The following is a 19,939-nucleotide window of genomic DNA, read 5'->3' as shown; positions in this document are numbered from 1 at the left end:
TCCTTCGATTTGCCCCCCTCCCCCCTTGAAATGACAGATGGGGGAAAAAGGCGAGGGCATTGTCATGGCAACTCCCTAGAAGCAGGCGGAAGAGCCAATCGGATGGACGTTTTAACGGAGGAGAGGAGATGACGTCACGAGGAGGACTCGGCGTATACTGATTTCGCGCGGGAGATTTAGTCGGCTTTATTACACGGACTGTGGCTGGTCGGTGAGTAGTTTTTTTTGAATGGATTCCCCTCTTGTTTAGGTGATGATGTCACACCGTTTGTGATTCTACACGCGCTTTATTTATTAGTTAGTTTGACTGAATTCTAGAGTGTTTTCTTTTATACAAGTAAAGCACCCAAATCCTGTGGTGGTCCATTTCTGCCTCTTTAATCTGCCTCCGGGGTCCCTAGTTTTCTCGGACAAGCAAACTCAACGAGGAAGCCATATTCACTTAACAATCAGGTCACTAACTTAACAACTGCAGTGATTCACTTAGCAACTGTGGCAAAAAAGGGGCCGGAATAGCTCAGGCTGTTAAGAAGCCTGTTATTAAGAACACAGTAGCCTGCAATTACTGCAGGTTCAAGCCCGGCCCAAGGTTGACTCAGCCTTCCAACCTTTATAAGGTAGGTAAAATGAGGACCCAGATTGTTGGGTGGGCAATAAGTTGACTTTGTAAAAAAATATACAAATAGAATGAGACTATTGCCTTATACATTGTAAGCCGGCCTGAGTCTTCGGAGAAGGGCGGGATATAAATGTAAACAAAAACAAAAAAAAAGGTTATAAAATGGGGCAAATCTCACTTAACAAATGTCTCGCTTAGCAACAAAAAGTTTGGACTCAATTGTGGTAGTAATTCGAGGAGTACTTGTATTCTCCTCTGTCGGCTATTTGCCTCTCTTCAGAGGTGTTGTGACCATAAGACCTCCTTCCAACAGATACAAAAAGTACTAACTTTGATAACATGATTCCTCCTCCTTCTGAAGTGAGGCAGGGAGTATTCACACAATTCTTCTTCTTCTTGTGTCTTATCCATCATCGGATGTTGGCGATCATGTTGGCAATTCAAACAATGCTCTACTAAAATGCATCTGCCAAATCTATTAGCTGAGCTGAATTCATCCATTGTGGTTCAATATATTGTATGGAATCATGTGGTTGGATTAAGTGCGAAGCTATGGATTATTTGTCCTTGTCTGGGCATATTTGGCCAATACAGATAATATAGTAATAAAGGTGACTGTATTAATTTAGCAAATCATATTTCTTTTAGTCATAAGTGTCTAGGCATTTAGGGTCAGATGTGGTTTACAGGCTTCATTCTTGTTGCTTCTTTTATACTAGTATTTAGTTGCTAGCCAAGGAATAAAAGAAATTAGGGTTTTTGCTGTAACAATATAGGAGGAACTTAGTCTCAATTCGGGGTGAAATGTAAAATTTGTTACTAATGGTTCTGTGGGTGTGGCTTGGTGGGCATGGTGATGTGACTGGGTGGGCATGATCAACTTTTTTTTTTAACTTTTAAAAGCATTTTTTCGGCTGAAGAAAAAATGTTTTTAGAAGTTAAAAAAAACCTGATGATCACACGGCTCAGCTGGGCATGGGCGGGGTGGGGGTGGGCAGGGATTTTTGCTACTGGTTCTCCGAACCACCCGCCGCCATTGCTACTGGATCAGGCGATCCGGTCCGAATCGGGTGCATTTCACCCCTGGCCTCAATCTACTTTTATTAAAGTATTTGTGGGCAGGAATCTAACTTCCTCTTGACTATATTTTCCCTTTGAGGGCAGCAAAGAGATTTTGAATGGAGGCTGTTCATTTTACTGTACAATAAAGATGTCCTCAAGTTGAGTTCAATTCCTGGTGACTGTCTCATGCCATTTCCTTGCCAGTGTCCTGATTTTTACAAAATGTAAAATTTGAATTGCTTTTATAATTCTGTAGCTGTGGTTGGGGAGAAAATCATAACGTCAAATACATGTAACCAAGCCTAGAAGCAACTTAATCCCAGAATAAAACTTGTATTCTTATATAATATATGTAATGAATATTCTGGTTCATGTTTATCTTTTTCTGTCTTGATTGTTCATTTCATATTTTATTAAAAAGTTTTGCAATATTCTTTATAGGTTTATGTGGAAAAAATGCAGTTTTCTTCAAATGTCAAACGGGGAACTTTGAAATTGGGGGATAAACAAGAGTCATATCCTCTTAGTGTCCAGTTCTATCTGCAGCCCCCTACTGAAAATATTTCTCTGATGGAGTTCGAAAGTTTTGCAGTTGATAGATTAAAATGTGAGTATATAGAGTATATAACACAAAATAGTTTTTTAAAATTATATGTAGTTTTTCAGAAGGATCCAAGTTCATATTTTGGTGGAATTGCATATTTCTTCATCTTTTTCGTAGTTACAGAACTAATACATTTTGAATTCTGTTTGATACGATAGCATTCACAATACATGTGATTACTATAATCTGGTTCTTAGTGCTAGAATATATTCGTTGCATGAAAGTAGTATTTTCAGATACTGTATGTTTTAATCACTTCTCCATTGTCATATTTCAACACTCCTTTCTGGTTTTTGCAGTACTCAAAGCAGTTGAAAACTTGGGTGTGAGTTATGTGAAAGGTAGTGATTCTTACCAAGAAAAACTACAGTCGGAACTTCGACACCTTAAATTTCCATATTATGTAAGTAGAAGTGAATAATATGCCCTTGATGCTTGTCACCCAGAATAAAATAAAATACCATTTGACGAGAGAACCAATTTAAATGGGTCTTGGATATAATGTGATTTTTACCTTTGAATTTGGCGTTTCCTCCTGTACTTTCAAATGATTATTGTGTACCTGGTTCCAATTGATGGCCCTTGTAATAAAACCTGCAGTTAGCCCTGTTGTTGCCTGCATCAATGACTGGCTTTTTAACATTTCATGTAGCAAAGTGTTGGATCAGTAGAATGCAGAATTGTAGAAAAGAAAATGTAGATTAGAATTATGCTTTCCTTTTCCCTTCATCCATTACATCCTTGCCTGGTAGACTCCTGAACTACCCAAAATACTTTTCCAGAGAGTTCAGGTGATAGTCGAACAGGACAATCTCTGTGTGTTAGGTGTACAATACGGTGGTTGGTGTTATTGGCCCACATTAGACAAAAGTGTCTTATAAAAGTTTTTTCCCCAATTGCAATTAATAAAATACAACTTGAGCTGTCTTATACCTTGATTCTCTAAATAATGTTTTGAAGGGAGGAAGTTGCAGGAGATTGGAAATATATGAGGGAAGAGGAAAATGTAAATATCTGAGCTTGCCTTCTGTTTACATGGTGATGTTACTATTAATATATCGTATGCTACGCTGGATGTGATGCAGGTTTTGTTTTACTGCTATATTCTTTTCTAACTAGGCTTTGATTGAAGATGATTATGATGCAAGAAGAAAAGATCATATTTCTCATTTTATACTGCGCCTTGCCTACTGCCAATCGTAGGTACTATTTGTCTAGTGATTATACGATCTGGTTGTTAAAACCTATAGTGTATTATGATTTTCAGATGTATTTGATATTGTATATATTTTGTGGTTTCCAAAATGGCTAGAAAAATCTCTGTAAGTGGATATGGCAGGAGAAAGAAAGTAAGTGTTTTATTTGCAGATAATATTATTAAAACGCTGTGTTATATGGCCTGAATCCCAGCAATTCTGGGTGATTCACAAATTAAAAACACAGGAAAAAAACATCATTAAGACAAAGAAACGTGCCAAAATTGGGCAGAAATAAAGATATAGGAACTTCACTTACCTACCTCAAAGTCTGGGTGAAAAGCCAGGTCTTTCATCCAGAAGTTTTATTTATTTATTTTTTATTTATTTATTAAATTTTTATGCACCCATCTTCCCTAGAAGGTGACACCAGGTACCTTACAAGTTATAAAACAACTAAAAGATAATTAAAATATTAAAACTACTGAGATTAAATTATCATTAAAAACTACTAAACTGGAAGCTAAAAGACGCAAGAGATGGACAGGATAGGGATTAGGTCTTCTTGCCCCATTAACCACCTTCAGTGATGAGCTTCCCCTGGGGGCCCAGGCCAACCAGCAAAGCCAGATTTTAATACCCTTCTAGCAGAAGTTACAGGTGGTAGAGTCTCAAATAATAAAGCCCTATGCCAGGGGTGTCAAACTCTATTTCATTGAGGGACATATCAGGGTTGTGTTTAACCTCAGAGGGCCGGGGGTGGCAGTTTGGCCAGGCATAGGTGTGACCATGGCGGGCATGGCCAGGCTGACATCACTTGTGTCAGGGGCACCTGTGGTGGCCAAGTGCTAAGGCAGAACTTCCCTGAGAAGTCCTCCCTCACTCATCATAATCTCCCTCCATTCTTCCTTTTCTTTTTCCTTCCCTCTTCATTCTCCTTTCTTCTTCCTTCCCCTCTTTCCTATTTTTCCTTCCTTGCTCTTTTCCTATCTTCCCTTTTTCTTTCTCTTTCTCTTTCCCTTTCTCCTTTCCTGTCCCTTCTTGTATATTCAAATGTAAAGGGGAAAACATTTCTCCTTTTGTTTTGCTTTTAGTTTGTTTTGCTAGCCCTCTGCCAGTGAATGCGCCCCATTTTTGGCCTCCTGCAGCCAGCCCCCCCCCCCCCCCGCTCCATTTTCACTTGCAAAGGCACTGCAGGCCGGTCCTTTGCTGTTTCAGGGCCAGCCCCGCAAGCCAGATCTAAGCACCCTGTGGACTGGATCCGGCCCACGGGCCTTGAGTTTGACACCCTTGCTTTATGCTACATACAGCTTTATAAGTAACAGCCAGCACTTTGGCTATAGGTGTAGTCTTCCTTAAATATAATACCTCTTAAGTTGTTGCTGTTATAATGCATGATTTCTGAAAAAAATGGAAATCATTTATTGTTGTGAGGGGAAAGTTGTTTTTCTTTGTCAAAAGATCAATAAAACCCTATAAGTAATATTTAATTGTCCAAGAGATAATCCCGCATGCTCTTTTAAATACACATAGTCCTCAACTTATGACTACAATTGAACCCAAATTTTTTATTGTTAAGTAAGACAGTTGTTAAGTGAGTTTTGTCCCGTTTTATGACTTTTCTTGCCACAGTTGTTAAGTGAATCACTGCAGTTGTTAAGTTAGTGGCACAGTTGTTAAGTGAATCTGGTTTCCCTAATTGATTTTGTCAGAAGGCTGCGAAAGGGGATCACATGACCCAGGGAGACTGCAACCGACATAAGTATAAGCCAGTTGTCAAGAGTCCAAATTTTGATCATGTGACTATGGGGATGCTGCAACGGTTGTAAGTGTGAAAAAGGGTTATAAGTCACTATTCAGTGCTGTTGTAATTTTAAATGGTCACTAAACAAATGGTTGTAAATTGAGGACCATCTTTATATGGATGCACACTTCAATAAGCATCTTGAAACAATTTTCACAGGCAAATAAGCACTGTTTTACGACTTTTTTTCTCTCTTTCTTTCGGAAGCTGTAGGTAGAATCTGTGTTTAAGCCTATATTGGGGAAAGTTATGGCTTAAAAGTTAGATAGCTCAAATTGAAAAAATTGTTATAGTTCTACAAGTTATCAGAAGAATCCTGGTTTTTCACAACACCAGGAGTTTCGGCAACATTTTAATAAGCAATAGAATAGAATAGAATAGAATAGAATAGAATAGAATAGAATAGAATAGAATTTATTGGCCAAGTGGACACACAAGGAATTTGTTTTGGTGCATATGCTCTCAGTGTACATAAAAGAAAAGAAAAAGAAAAAAATACCTCCATCAAAGGTATAATAATAATAATAATAATAATAATAATAATAATAATAATAATAATAATAATAATAAGCATTATGTTGTTGCCTTTAGGATTTAGCATCAGATGCTTATAATAAATGTTTAATTCTTCAGATAACCTTTTTGTATCATGTGGTTTCCTAATTTTAAATTGGTTCACAACAAGTCGAAACAGGCATAATTTTATAATATATGTGAGAATGTGGTCTGTTAGAGATTTTAGTAGTTCAGCAGTGCCACCAAGAGGCAAAACTTTACATTGTCACTGTTTTTATTTATAACTATTTGATACTGTACTTTGCTTTCACAATTATTTGTTCTTCATTTTTTTGTCTGTGAACAAAATAGAACACTATTGCTGACTATATATTTGGCATATTCAATATGTAAGTTTAAACAAAATGTTGCTATAAAAAGTTTTTTTCTATGTGTTATTTCACAGATTTTTATTGACTGTAAAAATATTACAATTGATTTTAAAAATAATTTGTTTTATATATATAACTATATATAATATAGTTATATATAACTATATTGGTATTATATAAACTACTTTAAAAAAAAAATCTTAAGTTATCAAGATGGAGAAAAAATTAAATTATCTGAAAAAACAATGGAAAGAGGAAAAATAACCCAAGGAAATAGGAAAAAAACAAACTCCTCTATTATTCCTTTTTTTCTATATTGTGACTTTATTTTAAACAAAAATTTAAACCTAGATTATATAGAAGCATATGGTCCAGTCTTGCTTGTCGGAAAGTACAGAGTTCATACAGTACAAAGGGTGGTCTTTACAGACTGGGATACTGTATAGCCGAACTTCTATGAGTACATGATAACATGGGTCAATTATCCAAGTATAATATATTCAAAGGTTTTCATAGTTTGAAAGATTCGATATTTGAGAAATATAATTTAACAAAATATTAATATTTCCTTCTCTATTTTTATCATAAGACACATATCTAATATTCCATAAAGCCTAAAGATATTATTTGGGTAATATAGGATATTTTGATTCTGTAATTCAATTTCTTGGGTATGTCCAAATTTATTTTTTATTTTTTAAAAAATGGTAATAGTAGATTGCCATTTTTATAGAAGGCTTAATACCTAATGATCTTTTAGAGAGTGGAAGGGCATCAGGGCCAAACAGTAGAAATAAACATTTGAATTCTGCTTTTCTAAGTACATTCTGCTTTTGTACAATTTCTTGCATGGTTGAACAAAATAATCATTTTAAAATTATATCCTGTATTCATAAAATATCAGTCTCCAGCTCATTATTGTCTTATAGGACTTAGAAACTGTACTTTGTTCCAATTTTAAATTCTGTCTGTAAAGATAGAAAATTAAATGTAGTGAATAAACTTTTTCTATCTCATTGAAATTAAGGCTCTAGAGAAACACTGATTTATTGCATGTGTCTAAATCAACTGCATTTCATTATGCGTTCATTGTTTGATTATAGGGAGGAACTTAAGAGATGGTTTATCCAACAAGAAATGGACCTCTTCCGTTATAGATTTAATCAGCTATCTCGTCCGTTAGTTGAAAAGTTTCTTCGGTATGCTAACCTGGGATATGATATTGTAAGTACTGTATATTTGAATAACTCCATAATAGGTTTTAGTTTCAAAACTCTTACAAAAAGTATATATGAGAATGCAAAAATAATTGCTGTCGTTGGACTCCTGTTCATTTTGATCTGCTATTTTTCATCATATTTAGTGACGTAGTGAAACTGAGATTCTGATTGACCTAGACATAAGTGTATTGTCATCTTCCTGAGTGTTGAATTGTGATGGAACTGTGTATTATAGATTATGGCTATAAAACAGGGGTGAAATCCAGCAGGTTCTGACATGTTCTGGAGAGCCGGTAGTGGAAATTTTGAGTAGTTCAGAGAACCGGCAATGCAACCTCTGGCTGGCCCCAGAGTGGGGCGGGAATGGAGATTTTGCAATATCCTTCCTCCAGGAGTGGGGAGGGAATGGGGATTTTGCAGTATCCTTCCCCTGCCATGCCCACCAAGCCACGCCCACAGAACCAGTAGTAAAAAAAATTGGATTTCACCACTTTCATAATATGGCATATAGATTCGATTTCTGTTCTGTTATTTTTGAGAATAATTGTGAGTTACAATTATTACTATTCTTATTGGGTATTATAGAACAGGAATTAGAAAATAAATATGGTAAATTAATATTGTATAATCTGTGGCAAGATTATTGTGTGCAAAAAGTTGGAAAAGCAATGAAATTCCTGCAGTGGAAGATCGAATTATAAAATAATTTTTTGGGGAAAAAATTTATTTGTTTTTATAAAACTTTTTCAAAAAAAAAAGAATTATAAAATAAACTGAACTTTCAGAAATGGAGAAGCTGACCAGTCTGGTCACAAAAAACATGACAATTAAAAAAAAAAAAGACTGGAAACTTTATCTGGACTTTTTGTTGAAAGAAGAAAAATTGAACTGAATTATTTCAGGATTTAGGAATTAAAAATTGACAAGAATGATGAGGAAAAGAATAAGATGATTATTTATAGAAAAAAGAGTAGAAGGTATATCTATATGTTTTCATTCCCTTTTTTCTGTTTTATATATATTTATTGTATTGAACAATTATAATTTACACACACATACAGAGTCTATGTGTGTATGAGAGAGAGAAGGGGGAGAGGGAGAGGGAGAGGGAGAGAGAAAGAGAATAATGGTAAATTACCCTGTATTTAACTAGAGGGAAGAAACAAGTTCTTTTTTAAAAACTAATTTTTTTTTGTTTACATTTATATCCCGCCCTTCTCCGAAGACTCGGGGCGGCTTACATTGTGTAAGGCAATAGTCTCATTCTATTTGTATATTCTATTTGTATATCTAAAAATGGTAATAGTAGATTGCCATTTTTATAGAAGGCTTAATACCTAATGATCTTTTAGAGAGTGGAAGGGCATCAGGGCCAAACAGTAGAAATAAACATTTGAATTCTGCTTTTCTAAGTACATTCTGCTTTTGTACAATTTCTTGCATGGTTGAACAAAATAATCATTTTAAAATTATATCCTGTATTCATAAAATATCAGTCTCCAGCTCATTATTGTCTTATAGGACTTAGAAACTGTACTTTGTTCCAATTTTAAATTCTGTCTGTAAAGATAGAAAATTAAATGTAGTGATTAAACTTTTTCTATCTCATTGAAATTAAGGCTCTAGAAACACTGATTTATTGCATGTGTCTAAATCAACTGCATTTCATTATGCGTTCATTGTTTGATTATAGGGAGGAACTTAAGAGATGGTTTATCCAACAAGAAATGGACCTCTTCCGTTATAGATTTAATCAGCTATCTCGTCCGTTAGTTGAAAAGTTTCTTCGGTATGCTAACCTGGGATATGATATTGTAAGTACTGTATATTTGAATAACTCCATAATAGGTTTTAGTTTCAAAACTCTTACAAAAAGTATATATGAGAATGCAAAAATAATTGCTGTCGTTGGGCTCCTGTTCATTTTGATCTGCTATTTTTCATCATATTTAGTGACGTAGTGAAACTGAGATTCTGATTGACCTAGACATAAGTGTATTGTCATCTTCCCTGAGTGTTGAATTGTGATGGAACTGTGTATTATAGATTATGGCTATAAAACAGGGGTGAAATCCAGCAGGTTCTGACATGTTCTGGAGAGCCGGTAGTGGAAATTTTGAGTAGTTCAGAGAACCGGCAATGCAACCTCTGGCTGGCCCCAGAGTGGGGTGGGAATGGAGATTTTGCAATATCCTTCCCCCAGGGTTGGGGAGGGAATGGAGATTTTGCAGTATCCTTCCCCTGCCATGCCCACCAAGCCACGCCCACAGAACCAGTAGTAAAAAAAATTGGATTTCACCACTGCCATAATATGGCATATAGATTCGATTTCTGTTCTGTTATTTTTGAGAATAATTGTGAGTTACAATTATTACTATTCTTATTGGGTATTATAGAACAGGAATTAGAAAATAAATATGGTAAATTAATATTGTATAATCTGTGGCAAGATTATTGTGTGCAAAAAGTTGGAAAAGCAATGAAATTCCTGCAGTGGAAGATCGAATTATAAAATAATTTTTTGGGGAAAAAATTTATTTGTTTTTATAAAACTTTTTCAAAAAAAAAAAGAATTATAAAATAAACTGAACTTTCAGAAATGGAGAAGCTGACTAGTCTGGTCACAAAAAACATGACAATTAAAAAAAAAAAAGACTGGAAACTTTATCTGGACTTTTTGTTGAAAGAAGAAAAATTGAACTGAAATATTTCAGGATTTAGGGATTAAAAATTGACAAGAATGATGAGGAAAAGAATAAGATGATTATTTATAGAAAAAAGAGTAGAAGGTATATCTATATGTTTTCATTCCCTTTTTTCTGTTTTATATATATTTATTGTATTGAACAATTATAATTTACACACACATACAGAGTCTATGTGTGTATGAGAGAGAGAGAAGGGGGAGAGGGAGAGGGAGAGGGAGAGAGAAAGAGAATAATGGTAAATTACCCTGTATTTAACTAGAGGGAAGAAACAAGTTCTTTTTTAAAAACTAATTTTTTTTTGTTTACATTTATATCCCGCCCTTCTCCGAAGACTCAGGGCGGCTTACAGTGTATAAGGCAATAGTCTCATTCTATTTGTATATTCTATTTGTATATCTAGACCCGTTCCAGTCCGGTTTCCGGCCTGGTTACAGCACTGAGACGGCTTTGGTCGCGCTGGTGGATGATCTCTGGAGGGCCAGGGATAGGGGTTATTCCTCTGCCTTGGTCCTATTAGACCTCTCAGCGGCTTTTGATACCATCGACCATGGTATCCTGCTGCGCCGGTTGGAGGGATTGGGAGTGGGAGGCACCGTTTATCGGTGTTCTCCTCCTATCTCTCCGATCGGTTGCAGACGGTGTTGACGGGGGGGCAGAGATCGGCCCCAAGAAGCCTCACTTGTGGGGTGCCTCAGGGGTCGATTCTCTCGCCCCTCTTGTTCAACATCTATATGAAGCCGCTGGGTGAGATCATCAGTGGTTTCGGTGTGAGGTACCAGCTGTACGCTGACGACACTCAGCTGTACTTTTCCACACCGGACCACCCCAACGAAGCTATTGAGGTGTTGTCCCGGTGTCTGGAAGCCGTACGGGTCTGGATGGGGAGAAACAGGCTCAAGCTCAATCCCTCCAAGACGGAGTGGCTGTGGATGCCGGCATCCCGGTACAGTCAGCTGCAGCCTCGGCTGACTGTTGGGGGCGAGTCATTGGCCCCAATGGAGAGGGTACGCAACTTGGGCGTTCTCCTGGATGGACGGCTGTCTTTTGAAGACCACTTGACGGCCGTCTCCAGGAGAGCTTTTTACCAGGTTCGCCTGGTTCGCCAGTTGCGCCCCTTTCTAGACCGGGACGCCTTATGCACGGTCACTCATGCTCTCGTGACATCTCGCCTGGACTACTGCAATGCTCTCTACATGGGGCTCCCCTTGAGGAGCACCCGGAGACTCCAGGTAGTTCAGAATGCAGCTGCGCGGGTGATAGAGGGAGCCCCTCGTGGCTCCCATGTAACACCTCTCCTGCGCAGACTGCACTGGCTGCCTGTGGTTTTCCGGGTGCGCTTCAAGGTTTTGGTAATGATCTTCAAAGCGCTCCATGGCATAGGGCCGGGTTACTTACGGGACCGTCTACTGCCACCGAATGCCTCCCACCGGCCCGTGCGCTCTCACAGGGAGGGACTCCTCAGGGTGCCGTCGGCCAGGCAGTGCCGACTGGCGACACCCAGGGGAAGGGCCTTTTCTGTGGGGGCTCCCACCCTCTGGAACGAGCTCCCCCCAGGACTTCGTCAACTTCCTGACCTTCGGACCTTCCGCCGCGAGCTTAAGACACACTTATTCATTTGCGCAGGGCTGGACTAGATTTTTAAGTTTTTTAAATTTTTAAATGCTTAAATTTTAGATTTGGTTTTAAACTGGGTTTTATTATTTATATGTCTATTTTAATTATTTGGCCGATATAATAAGTTTTTTAGATGAATGTTTTACTTTGTATATTTATGTGTTTTTATATGGCTGTACACCGCCCTGAGTCCCTAGGGAGATAGGGCGGTATAAAAATATGAATGAATAAATAAATAAATAAATAAATATTTTACAAAGTCAACTTATTGCCCCCCCAACAATCTGGGTCCTCATTTTACCTACCTTATAAAGATGGAAGGCTGAGTCAGCCTTGGGCCGGGCTTGAACCTGCAGTAATTGCAGGCTACTGTGTTCTAATAACAGGCTCTAACAGCCTGAGCTATTACGGCCCTTAATTTAAATGGAACAATTTTTTAAAATGCCCTCCTCATGTTCGCAGCAAATTAAAGGATAAGGTACAATATAAGCAAAAATGAAAGTGAATTTTGTGATACTGCTACTTATCTTTCCTGAAGTGTATTTTTTCTTCTTCTTTAGGTTGGCTCTTCTTTAAACTGTACTAGCATCTTAGTTTTTCAGATTTGTACACAAATTTTTCAGTACATACAGACATAGGGTTCAGTTTAGATGCCTCTAATGCTGTTCAGAGTACCTTAGTTATATCAAAGGAGGAAGACAGTGTCCTGAATAGTCAGTTGGAGGAGCTAATGCTCTGCATTTCCGTTACTGACAAAGTGGATAAGGAAGGAGGAAGAATAAACAGGGTGGAGGGGGAAATGCAGATGTTAGTGAAATTTGATTTTTCTCCAGGTAGCTGCTCTTTGATTTTGTTGCTGTCAGTTTTTTAAAGAATCTTTTTAGAGAGTTTGGTTAGGCAATGTAAATGGCATTTCTGCAGTTTGCTATTCATCAATGAATTGCTCTGGCCTTTTTCCCTTAATTTTATATCTATTTTAATTGACAAAATAGTAGAGCAGTGTACCTGAGTACTGGTACTTCAGTTTCTCAATTTGTTGACAGTTTTGAATTTTTTTGCAAGTTCCAGTCTGATAAGGAGTTTCTGACAATAGTTAATTTAAAGCCTTGAAGTGCTTGATAATCTGCTTTGCTTTGGACTTTGCAATATAGTTTCCTAATCATGTGAAATCAATCAACATTGCATTGCTCATTTTGGATTCAGGTGATTATTATCTGCAAATAATTAGACAACTAAGGCTGGATCAGGCTCAGCATGTCTAATCCATCCATATTCCCCTAGTGAGAAATTCCCAAGCAGCATATAAAAGTAATAACAACAACAAAAGGCAGCTGCTAATAGTTACTGATCCATCAATAATGCAAAAATTAGCCTATAAAAATCTTCTTTTGGAAAACTGTCCTACCAAAAATGTTTTAGTCAGTTCAAAACTCTGAAGAACAGTTTCTTTGCTGGAAAAAAAAACACCAAAACATTTCCATGAGGGTCCAATTGTTTTGATTTCCTGTATTATTCTCAGTTTTTGTTTCCTGTGGTATCTGACTAGCTTGTTTCTGATTTATTTTAAAAAAAATAAATAACCAGTACAAACCATAGCTTAATGTGCTTATGTTAATGCATCTGTTATCACTGAACAATCACACTTCATTCCTATATATTTCTAATGAAAGGTTTTCAAAGTCAGAGAAATACTCAAATATATTTAAGCATTCTTGGATTGGGAGGCTCTACTCTTAGCTACTCAAGTCCTGGTCACTTTTAGAATGGATTACTGTAACATGCTGTACATGGGGCTACCCTGAAGACTACCTGGAAGCTGCACTTCATACAAAATGCAGTAGTGTGGACAGTTATATTGTGCGCTCTGTGATCAGTGCATATTACACCACTGCTCCATAAGTTGCATCGATTGCTTCTAAGTTTGCTTCTAAGTTTAATTCAAGATGCTGGCAATGACCTATAAAGCCCTACATAGCATGAAGCCAAGTTGAGGGACTTTCTTTCCCTGGTTACATCTACTTGTCTCATCAGAGCTGGCAGGAGAGGCTTTTATGGGTCCCATCAGGACCAGGGAATGTCATCTGGTAGACCCAGGAGAAGAACATTTTCTGCACCAGCAACCACCCCGAGATTAAACTGACCTTGATCTACTGGCGCTTTGGAAGGCTCTTAAAACATGGTTTTGTCATTGGGCCTGGCGGGTGGTTTGGAGCTGTTACCTGGGTTATATTGTTATTACATGGATGATACTTCCCTGCAAACTAAAATTGTTAATTATTTTCATTGGTATTTAATGGTTTTAATTTTAGTTGTTTATTTGGGACTATTTATTGTGTACGGTTTTTAAGGATGTGTGCTGCCCAGATCACGTATGTGTGAGATGAATGGCTACATAAATAGAGTGTTGTATTTCAGAAATTAACTTCTGAATCTTGTTAAACACTATTATCTCTGGGTCTAATGTGATTCTAAGTAAGGGCTATTAGATTAATTATAGATCATTGTATTTTTTATTTCTCATAAGGGATGTGTAGTTGCCTGAGGCCCTCACCGTTATGGATGAATCTCATTTCAGTCCAGCTTCTCAACAATTATATCTATAAGTAAGGACTTGAATTGTGCTTATGTTGTCACCATAGCACTCGAATCTGCTACAATCATACATAGGCAATTTGGTGCCTATTTTTTTTTGGCAGACTTCCATTTAATGAAACTTACCAAATGTAATCACTGCCCATCTCCTGTCTTTTTGGAAAATTTCCTCCATGAATGTTGTTTAGTCTGCTGTCGATTTTGAATGAGGGGAAGACAGATGCCAATTAAAAGCAAGAGCAGTACTGAAAAATAATGGTATCAGCTGTCCATTAACTAAGCTCATCAAGGGTAATCACTGTACATCAATTCCCAGAACTGGCGCAGTGAATAGAGAATAGAAAAATACTCTTAATTCTGGGTAGCTTAAGCAATATTGGAAGTTCTAGATTTTGAATACCTCCAACTAACAGATCTGCCGAATGAAGGCTTTTAAAAAAAAATACTACATTCATGTTTCTGTGACTTCTGTAAATCAGTTGATTTTGTCTGTAATTCTATGTGCCGTACTCTTCTGGTAGATAGCTTCTTTGAACTTGGTAGCATTTTTGAGCAGATCTATAAAAGATTTTGCTTTAAAGTTGCAGGCCTGCAGAAATTGAAATTGGGTTAGATGGTGAATTATGAGTTTCATTTCAAGATACCATAAAATGTTTATAAGTTAAGTCTTCAGTTTTGTAGGAAGGTAAGTAGGAAGGAAGGGGGAGGAAAAGGATGATAGGAAGGAGAGGAAAAGGGAGGAAGAAATGGTAGAAAGGAAGGAGTGAAGTTGGCAGGAAGCACCAGAAACCTTCTTTCCCTCCAAATTCTGCCTGTATAACTTGGATAAAAATAAAGATTGCCTCCTGAAAGTCCCTTCCTATCGGGAGGTCCAACAAAGGGCACACAGAGGCAGGCATTTTGAGTGTTAGTTCTCCTCTTTTAGAACAACCTAGGCAAGAATGGTCTTGCTTTCATGGCCATCCGTAGATTTGCTAAGACCTGGAGGTTAAAGAGACTGAAGTAAAATCCATGCCAGATGTGAAGATGTTGCTTGTTATTGTTGTGAGATGTGATCTTGGTTTTGTGTTATGGTTTTATTCTGAATTCTTTTCCATTTTGTTGTTGTTATATTGTGGAGCATTTTGGGTACATTGCCTATAATCTTTGCATTGCGACATGATGTAAATCTTAGAAATACATTAAAATTTGCCCAGTCACAGAATCATAGTGTTGGAAAGGCCAGATGTAGGTAGACAGAAAGCAGAAGGCACATGGCTTTATTTACTATATAAATCTTGTTTAATAACCAAACGGTTTAGATAGAAGATCTATTACTTCCAGGGAATGTGTCACTGGCTGGCTTGCTTTTATTAAAACACAGTTCTTGTCTTTCTGTTAGATGTTATTTTTTCAAGCATATCTTCTGTTCCAACTTTTGGCACCTATACTACCATGCTGCCAGCTTGTCGCTACATTTCTTTCTCATTCCTACAAAAAGGAAAAAGACAGAAGCAGCAGTTACCTTGGCAGTAACCTCAAATGCTTGACGCCAAGGTCTTGGCCTTTGTTTAGCTTTTCACACTTAAATTTGCATGCTGGGCCCCAGAGATGCATTAATGAGGGAAACTGGTAGGTTTCTACAAGGCAGGCCTTTAATGTGAAGTGTGTCCTGTAACCGAGGAAAGGTAGAGTCTGGAGAAACAGTTGGGGATTGCTAATTGCAGCTATATATAGCACCTGAAAGCAAGTAAATTGTTGGCAATGTCATGGAAGACCAGGCAGGTGCTAGAAAAGTCAGTATGGGAGACTTTGATATTAATCAAAGCAAAGTTGGGCAACAAAGATCAGTGGGATGTGTGGTGGCATAGATGCACTAAGTTTGGGGAATTGCAGTTGAGAAAAATAGGAAAGAGGAATGGGTAGCATGGCAGGAAAGAGGGAACCATGGATGGGAAAACCAGAGACAGTGGCAGGCCAGGGTTTTCTTGTGGCTGATGAAAATTGCAGGTTGCCTTGGTAAGGTGGAAGGGAAAGGGGAAAAAATGCATAGAAAAGCTGGAGAAGAGAGAAAAACCACTAAAATATCATCCCCTTTTCCACCTCTGAAAGCATAGTGCCAGCAAAGTTGCTTTGTTCCTAACTCTTATGTTTCTGCTATTCCAACATGTAGCCGTAGGTCTTCTCTACACATTTTGCATGTAATACTCATGCTTAGGCTTTTTATTATCTTAGTTCTATAATGTTCAGAGATATCTGTGTTGACAATGGAGAAGTTTAATGAAGTGGGCTCTGAGAATATTGTCTTTGGCTGGGCTTGTTATGGGCATATGGTATAGTTTCAACAGTTTTGGTAAAAGCAAAATGTGTTTGAAGCCGAACTGGACAGCTGCCTCCTCTTACTTCCATAAACATAATGGAAGCAACTAGGGTGGAAAAACACCATGCTCATTAAGAGTTTCAATTTGTTAATTTTCTGTGTTTGATGAGAAACAGATGCTGATTTTCAAGAGATAACTAAATAGATCCTCCTAAGAGTGCTTTTATAGTCAGAGTTGTAAATTGTAAAAATAGTTCAGAATGAACCAAAACTTAACTATACACATTCAATCTTAAATGCCAAGACATGTTTTTACAAAGATACATTTTTAAAAATATTTTTTAAATTTTTTTTAAATAGGCTACTTGATAAAATTGGGTTCATAATGGAAGATTCACATGGCACAAATACATGGTGTGCTGACTTCCAGGGAAGAAATGGCAGATGGATGATGGCTCCATGCAAAGTGGAGCCGTTGAACGCAGCAGAATAAAGAGGTGGTGAATAGACCTGCTCCTTGATAATTCCTTCCTGGACAAGGAGAGGACTTGAGATTATCCACAAGTGCTCCAGACAGTTGCACCTTGTGAGGAGATAGCACGACAGTGGTCTGTTGTGGGTTGAGAGCTCTCAGAGATGAAAGAATAGCCATCTCGCTCAACCTGCAGTTGCACCTTTGAAAGAACACTCATTTTGCACATTTCCTTTTCTGATCGCTTTAGGAAATTGCTTGTTTATTATTTATGTATTTATTAAAAATTTATATGGCAACCAAACTTATCTACAAGTTACTGTTTACAGCATTAAAAATTCACACCCTCTCTCCCCTGCCTCCATGGTAGCAGCAACACAGTTAAACCAACCACTTGATCAGCTCTATTCCCATTTGTGGTCCCCGGGTCCACTGACAAAGCTACATCTTTTAGAAAAGCAACAAAGTAGTGGCCAGTTGGTGGAAATGATATTCACCATAGAGAAGAAGCCACCAACAGGCAGCTTCTTCCTTTTTCGGGGTCCCACAATAGATTAACTCTAATAAATATTAAGTGCTTTTTAGCCATTAGGAATAGCTATTGAATCAGCAAGTTAGACAGCAACAGGTGAGTTTCCTTCAATCCTTAGTAAAAAAGTTTTAAATACAAATTTAAGGACTAAAAACAACAATACAAATGCACAGTATGCTCAGAAGAAGAATAAAGCAAGAAGGATGGAACTATATGAAGCTTTTAAGTATAAATGCAACAATTTTTGCAGACTTCTGTTTATGATGTTCAGCAAGATACAGTTGGTTCTGAATGAAGCTGAAAACATTGGTGCAGAAGTCTGTAGAATTCGGCTTATTTGTATATTATGCCAAATGTCGTCTGCTGTTCTAATAGTATAGCCTTTGAATGAAGTGCTCCGCAAATTGCTGTCTGAATAAAATAAATTGCTTTGTTTATTTTTATGTTCACAATGCTAACATACAAAACCCTGGAAAAATCAGACTAATACAAAGAATAAAATAGCTTTAATAATGCAGGCTCATTTTAGTTTTGGAAAGGAACAACTCCTCTTTTCTCATGCAGTTCAATACCTTGTACGTGTTTTGAGCTATGTGCTGTAGTATTAGTGGATTGAAAGGTAGCAATCATACTAATCACTTTGGAACTCAAAAAATTGCCTCACTGTAACAAAACTGGAGAATATGCGAACTTCATTGCTGAATGCATGGTTAATATGTGCATATGTGGATGCCAGTTGTTAGAACTGACATTCTGTTTTCTAATCTGATACCACTTGGGGTTTTCTAACTCATTGCACTTAACCTTTCATCAGATTTGTTGCATGAGCTGGAACAATGAGAGAACTACCTCTAAAGATGTTCAAAAGGGTTTATTACAACATTGTGGTCTCCCTTTATAAACTTTTGCCTTTGTGTGTGGAATTACACTATTACAAAACATGTACTTCTACACGTGTTTTTATGATTCTGTACAGTTGATGGGATGAATTTAATGGTTTGGATCTTCATTCTGAAGCTTTATTGTATACATCAGTCTGATATTTGGAGAAGTTACGAGGCGAATATTTTATGGCTTTAAAATACTCTACATCCAAAGAAATAACAACTGCAATATTTCCACATATGAAAAAGTCTGTACTTAACACTGGTTTCAGGATGGTTAGTATTTACACTGAAATATTATTTTAGATGTTTTGGTCCAGAGTGAAATTTGGTTATTTGTTCTGAATATTAACTGGCCTCTGTGGCTCAGACTTGTAAGTCAGTCTGTTATTAACAGCAGCTGCCTGCAATTACTACAGGTTCAAGCCCCACTAGGCCCAAGGTTGACTCAGCCTTCCATCCTTTATAAGGTAGGTAAAATGAGGACCCAGATTGTTGGGGGCAATAAGTTGACTTTGTATATAATATACAAATGGATGAAGACTATTGCTTAACACAATGTAAGCTGCCCTGAGTCTTCGGAGAACGGCGGGATATAAATGCAAATAAAAAAATAAAATAAAAAAAAATGTTTTGACTAGAAGGCCTGTTGGAAATGTCATGTTGGAAGCCTCTTCCTTACTGCTGAGACCATTGTAAGAAATCGTTGTACAAGCCAATGGTAGCAGTAGTTGATGAGATGGAGGGAAGGAGGGGAGAATGCTGTGAAGATGGGGTGGATATCCAGGTCATGGGGAGATGGAAGAGACACAGAGTGACACATTTCATCGTTCTGCTTGATCCAAATGATCATTCTGGGGTCCGTTCAGATTTTGTTTGAGCCAAATATACTTTACATGTCATACTCACCGGGGTAAAATGTAAAATTTGTTACTACCAGTTCTGTGGGCATGGCTTGGTGATGGGATAATGTGACATTGGCATGGCCAACTTTTTTTTTTTTTACTTTTAAAAGCATTTTTTCGGCCGAAGGAAAAATGCTTTTAAAAGTAAAAAAAAAATCCTCTGATGATTGCGCGGCTCAGCTGGACATGGTTGTGTGTGTGTGTAAGGGATTTTTGCTACCGGTTCTCCGAACCACCTGCCACCATCGCTACCGGATCACGTGATCCAGTCCGAACCAGGAGCACTTCACCCCTGATGCTCACCCACAACTGCATTCCAATAAAGTGATAAGTCATAGTTTCTACATGACAAGCAATCTTTGGAGCTGCGATCAACATGAACTGGGATGGTTCATAAAATAGGATTTGGTTAGTTTATTTGATCTAAATAATTGCCATTCATTGTTCAGCATGACACAAGATGGTGCTGTGCTAAGTATAACTAAATAAAAGCCTCAGTAAGTGAAAGTGTGTATGTGAAGCTTGCTGTTGCTCAATTATA

At 37.5% G+C, this 19,939-nt stretch overlaps 1 protein-coding gene across 1 annotated transcript in view; it reads left to right on the top strand.

The window, feature by feature from the left end:
- Nucleotides 1-19,939, top strand: part of PRIM2 (DNA primase subunit 2) — a 95,880-nt gene continuing 75,941 nt past the window's right edge. The window contains exons 1-6 of the mRNA XM_058176669.1: nucleotides 1-211; nucleotides 2,123-2,288; nucleotides 2,585-2,688; nucleotides 3,405-3,484; nucleotides 7,276-7,539; nucleotides 9,086-9,206. Coding sequence (XP_058032652.1) covers nucleotides 2,138-2,288; nucleotides 2,585-2,688; nucleotides 3,405-3,484; nucleotides 7,276-7,539; nucleotides 9,086-9,206 — 720 coding nt within the window. The 5' untranslated portion in view covers nucleotides 1-211; nucleotides 2,123-2,137. The remainder of the gene's footprint in view (nucleotides 212-2,122; nucleotides 2,289-2,584; nucleotides 2,689-3,404; nucleotides 3,485-7,275; nucleotides 7,540-9,085; nucleotides 9,207-19,939) is intronic.

This window comes from Ahaetulla prasina, chromosome 1, assembly GCF_028640845.1.
Source record: "Ahaetulla prasina isolate Xishuangbanna chromosome 1, ASM2864084v1, whole genome shotgun sequence".
Lineage (NCBI taxonomy): Eukaryota > Metazoa > Chordata > Lepidosauria > Squamata > Colubridae > Ahaetulla > Ahaetulla prasina.
This window is presented reverse-complemented; position numbering and strand designations above follow the sequence as displayed.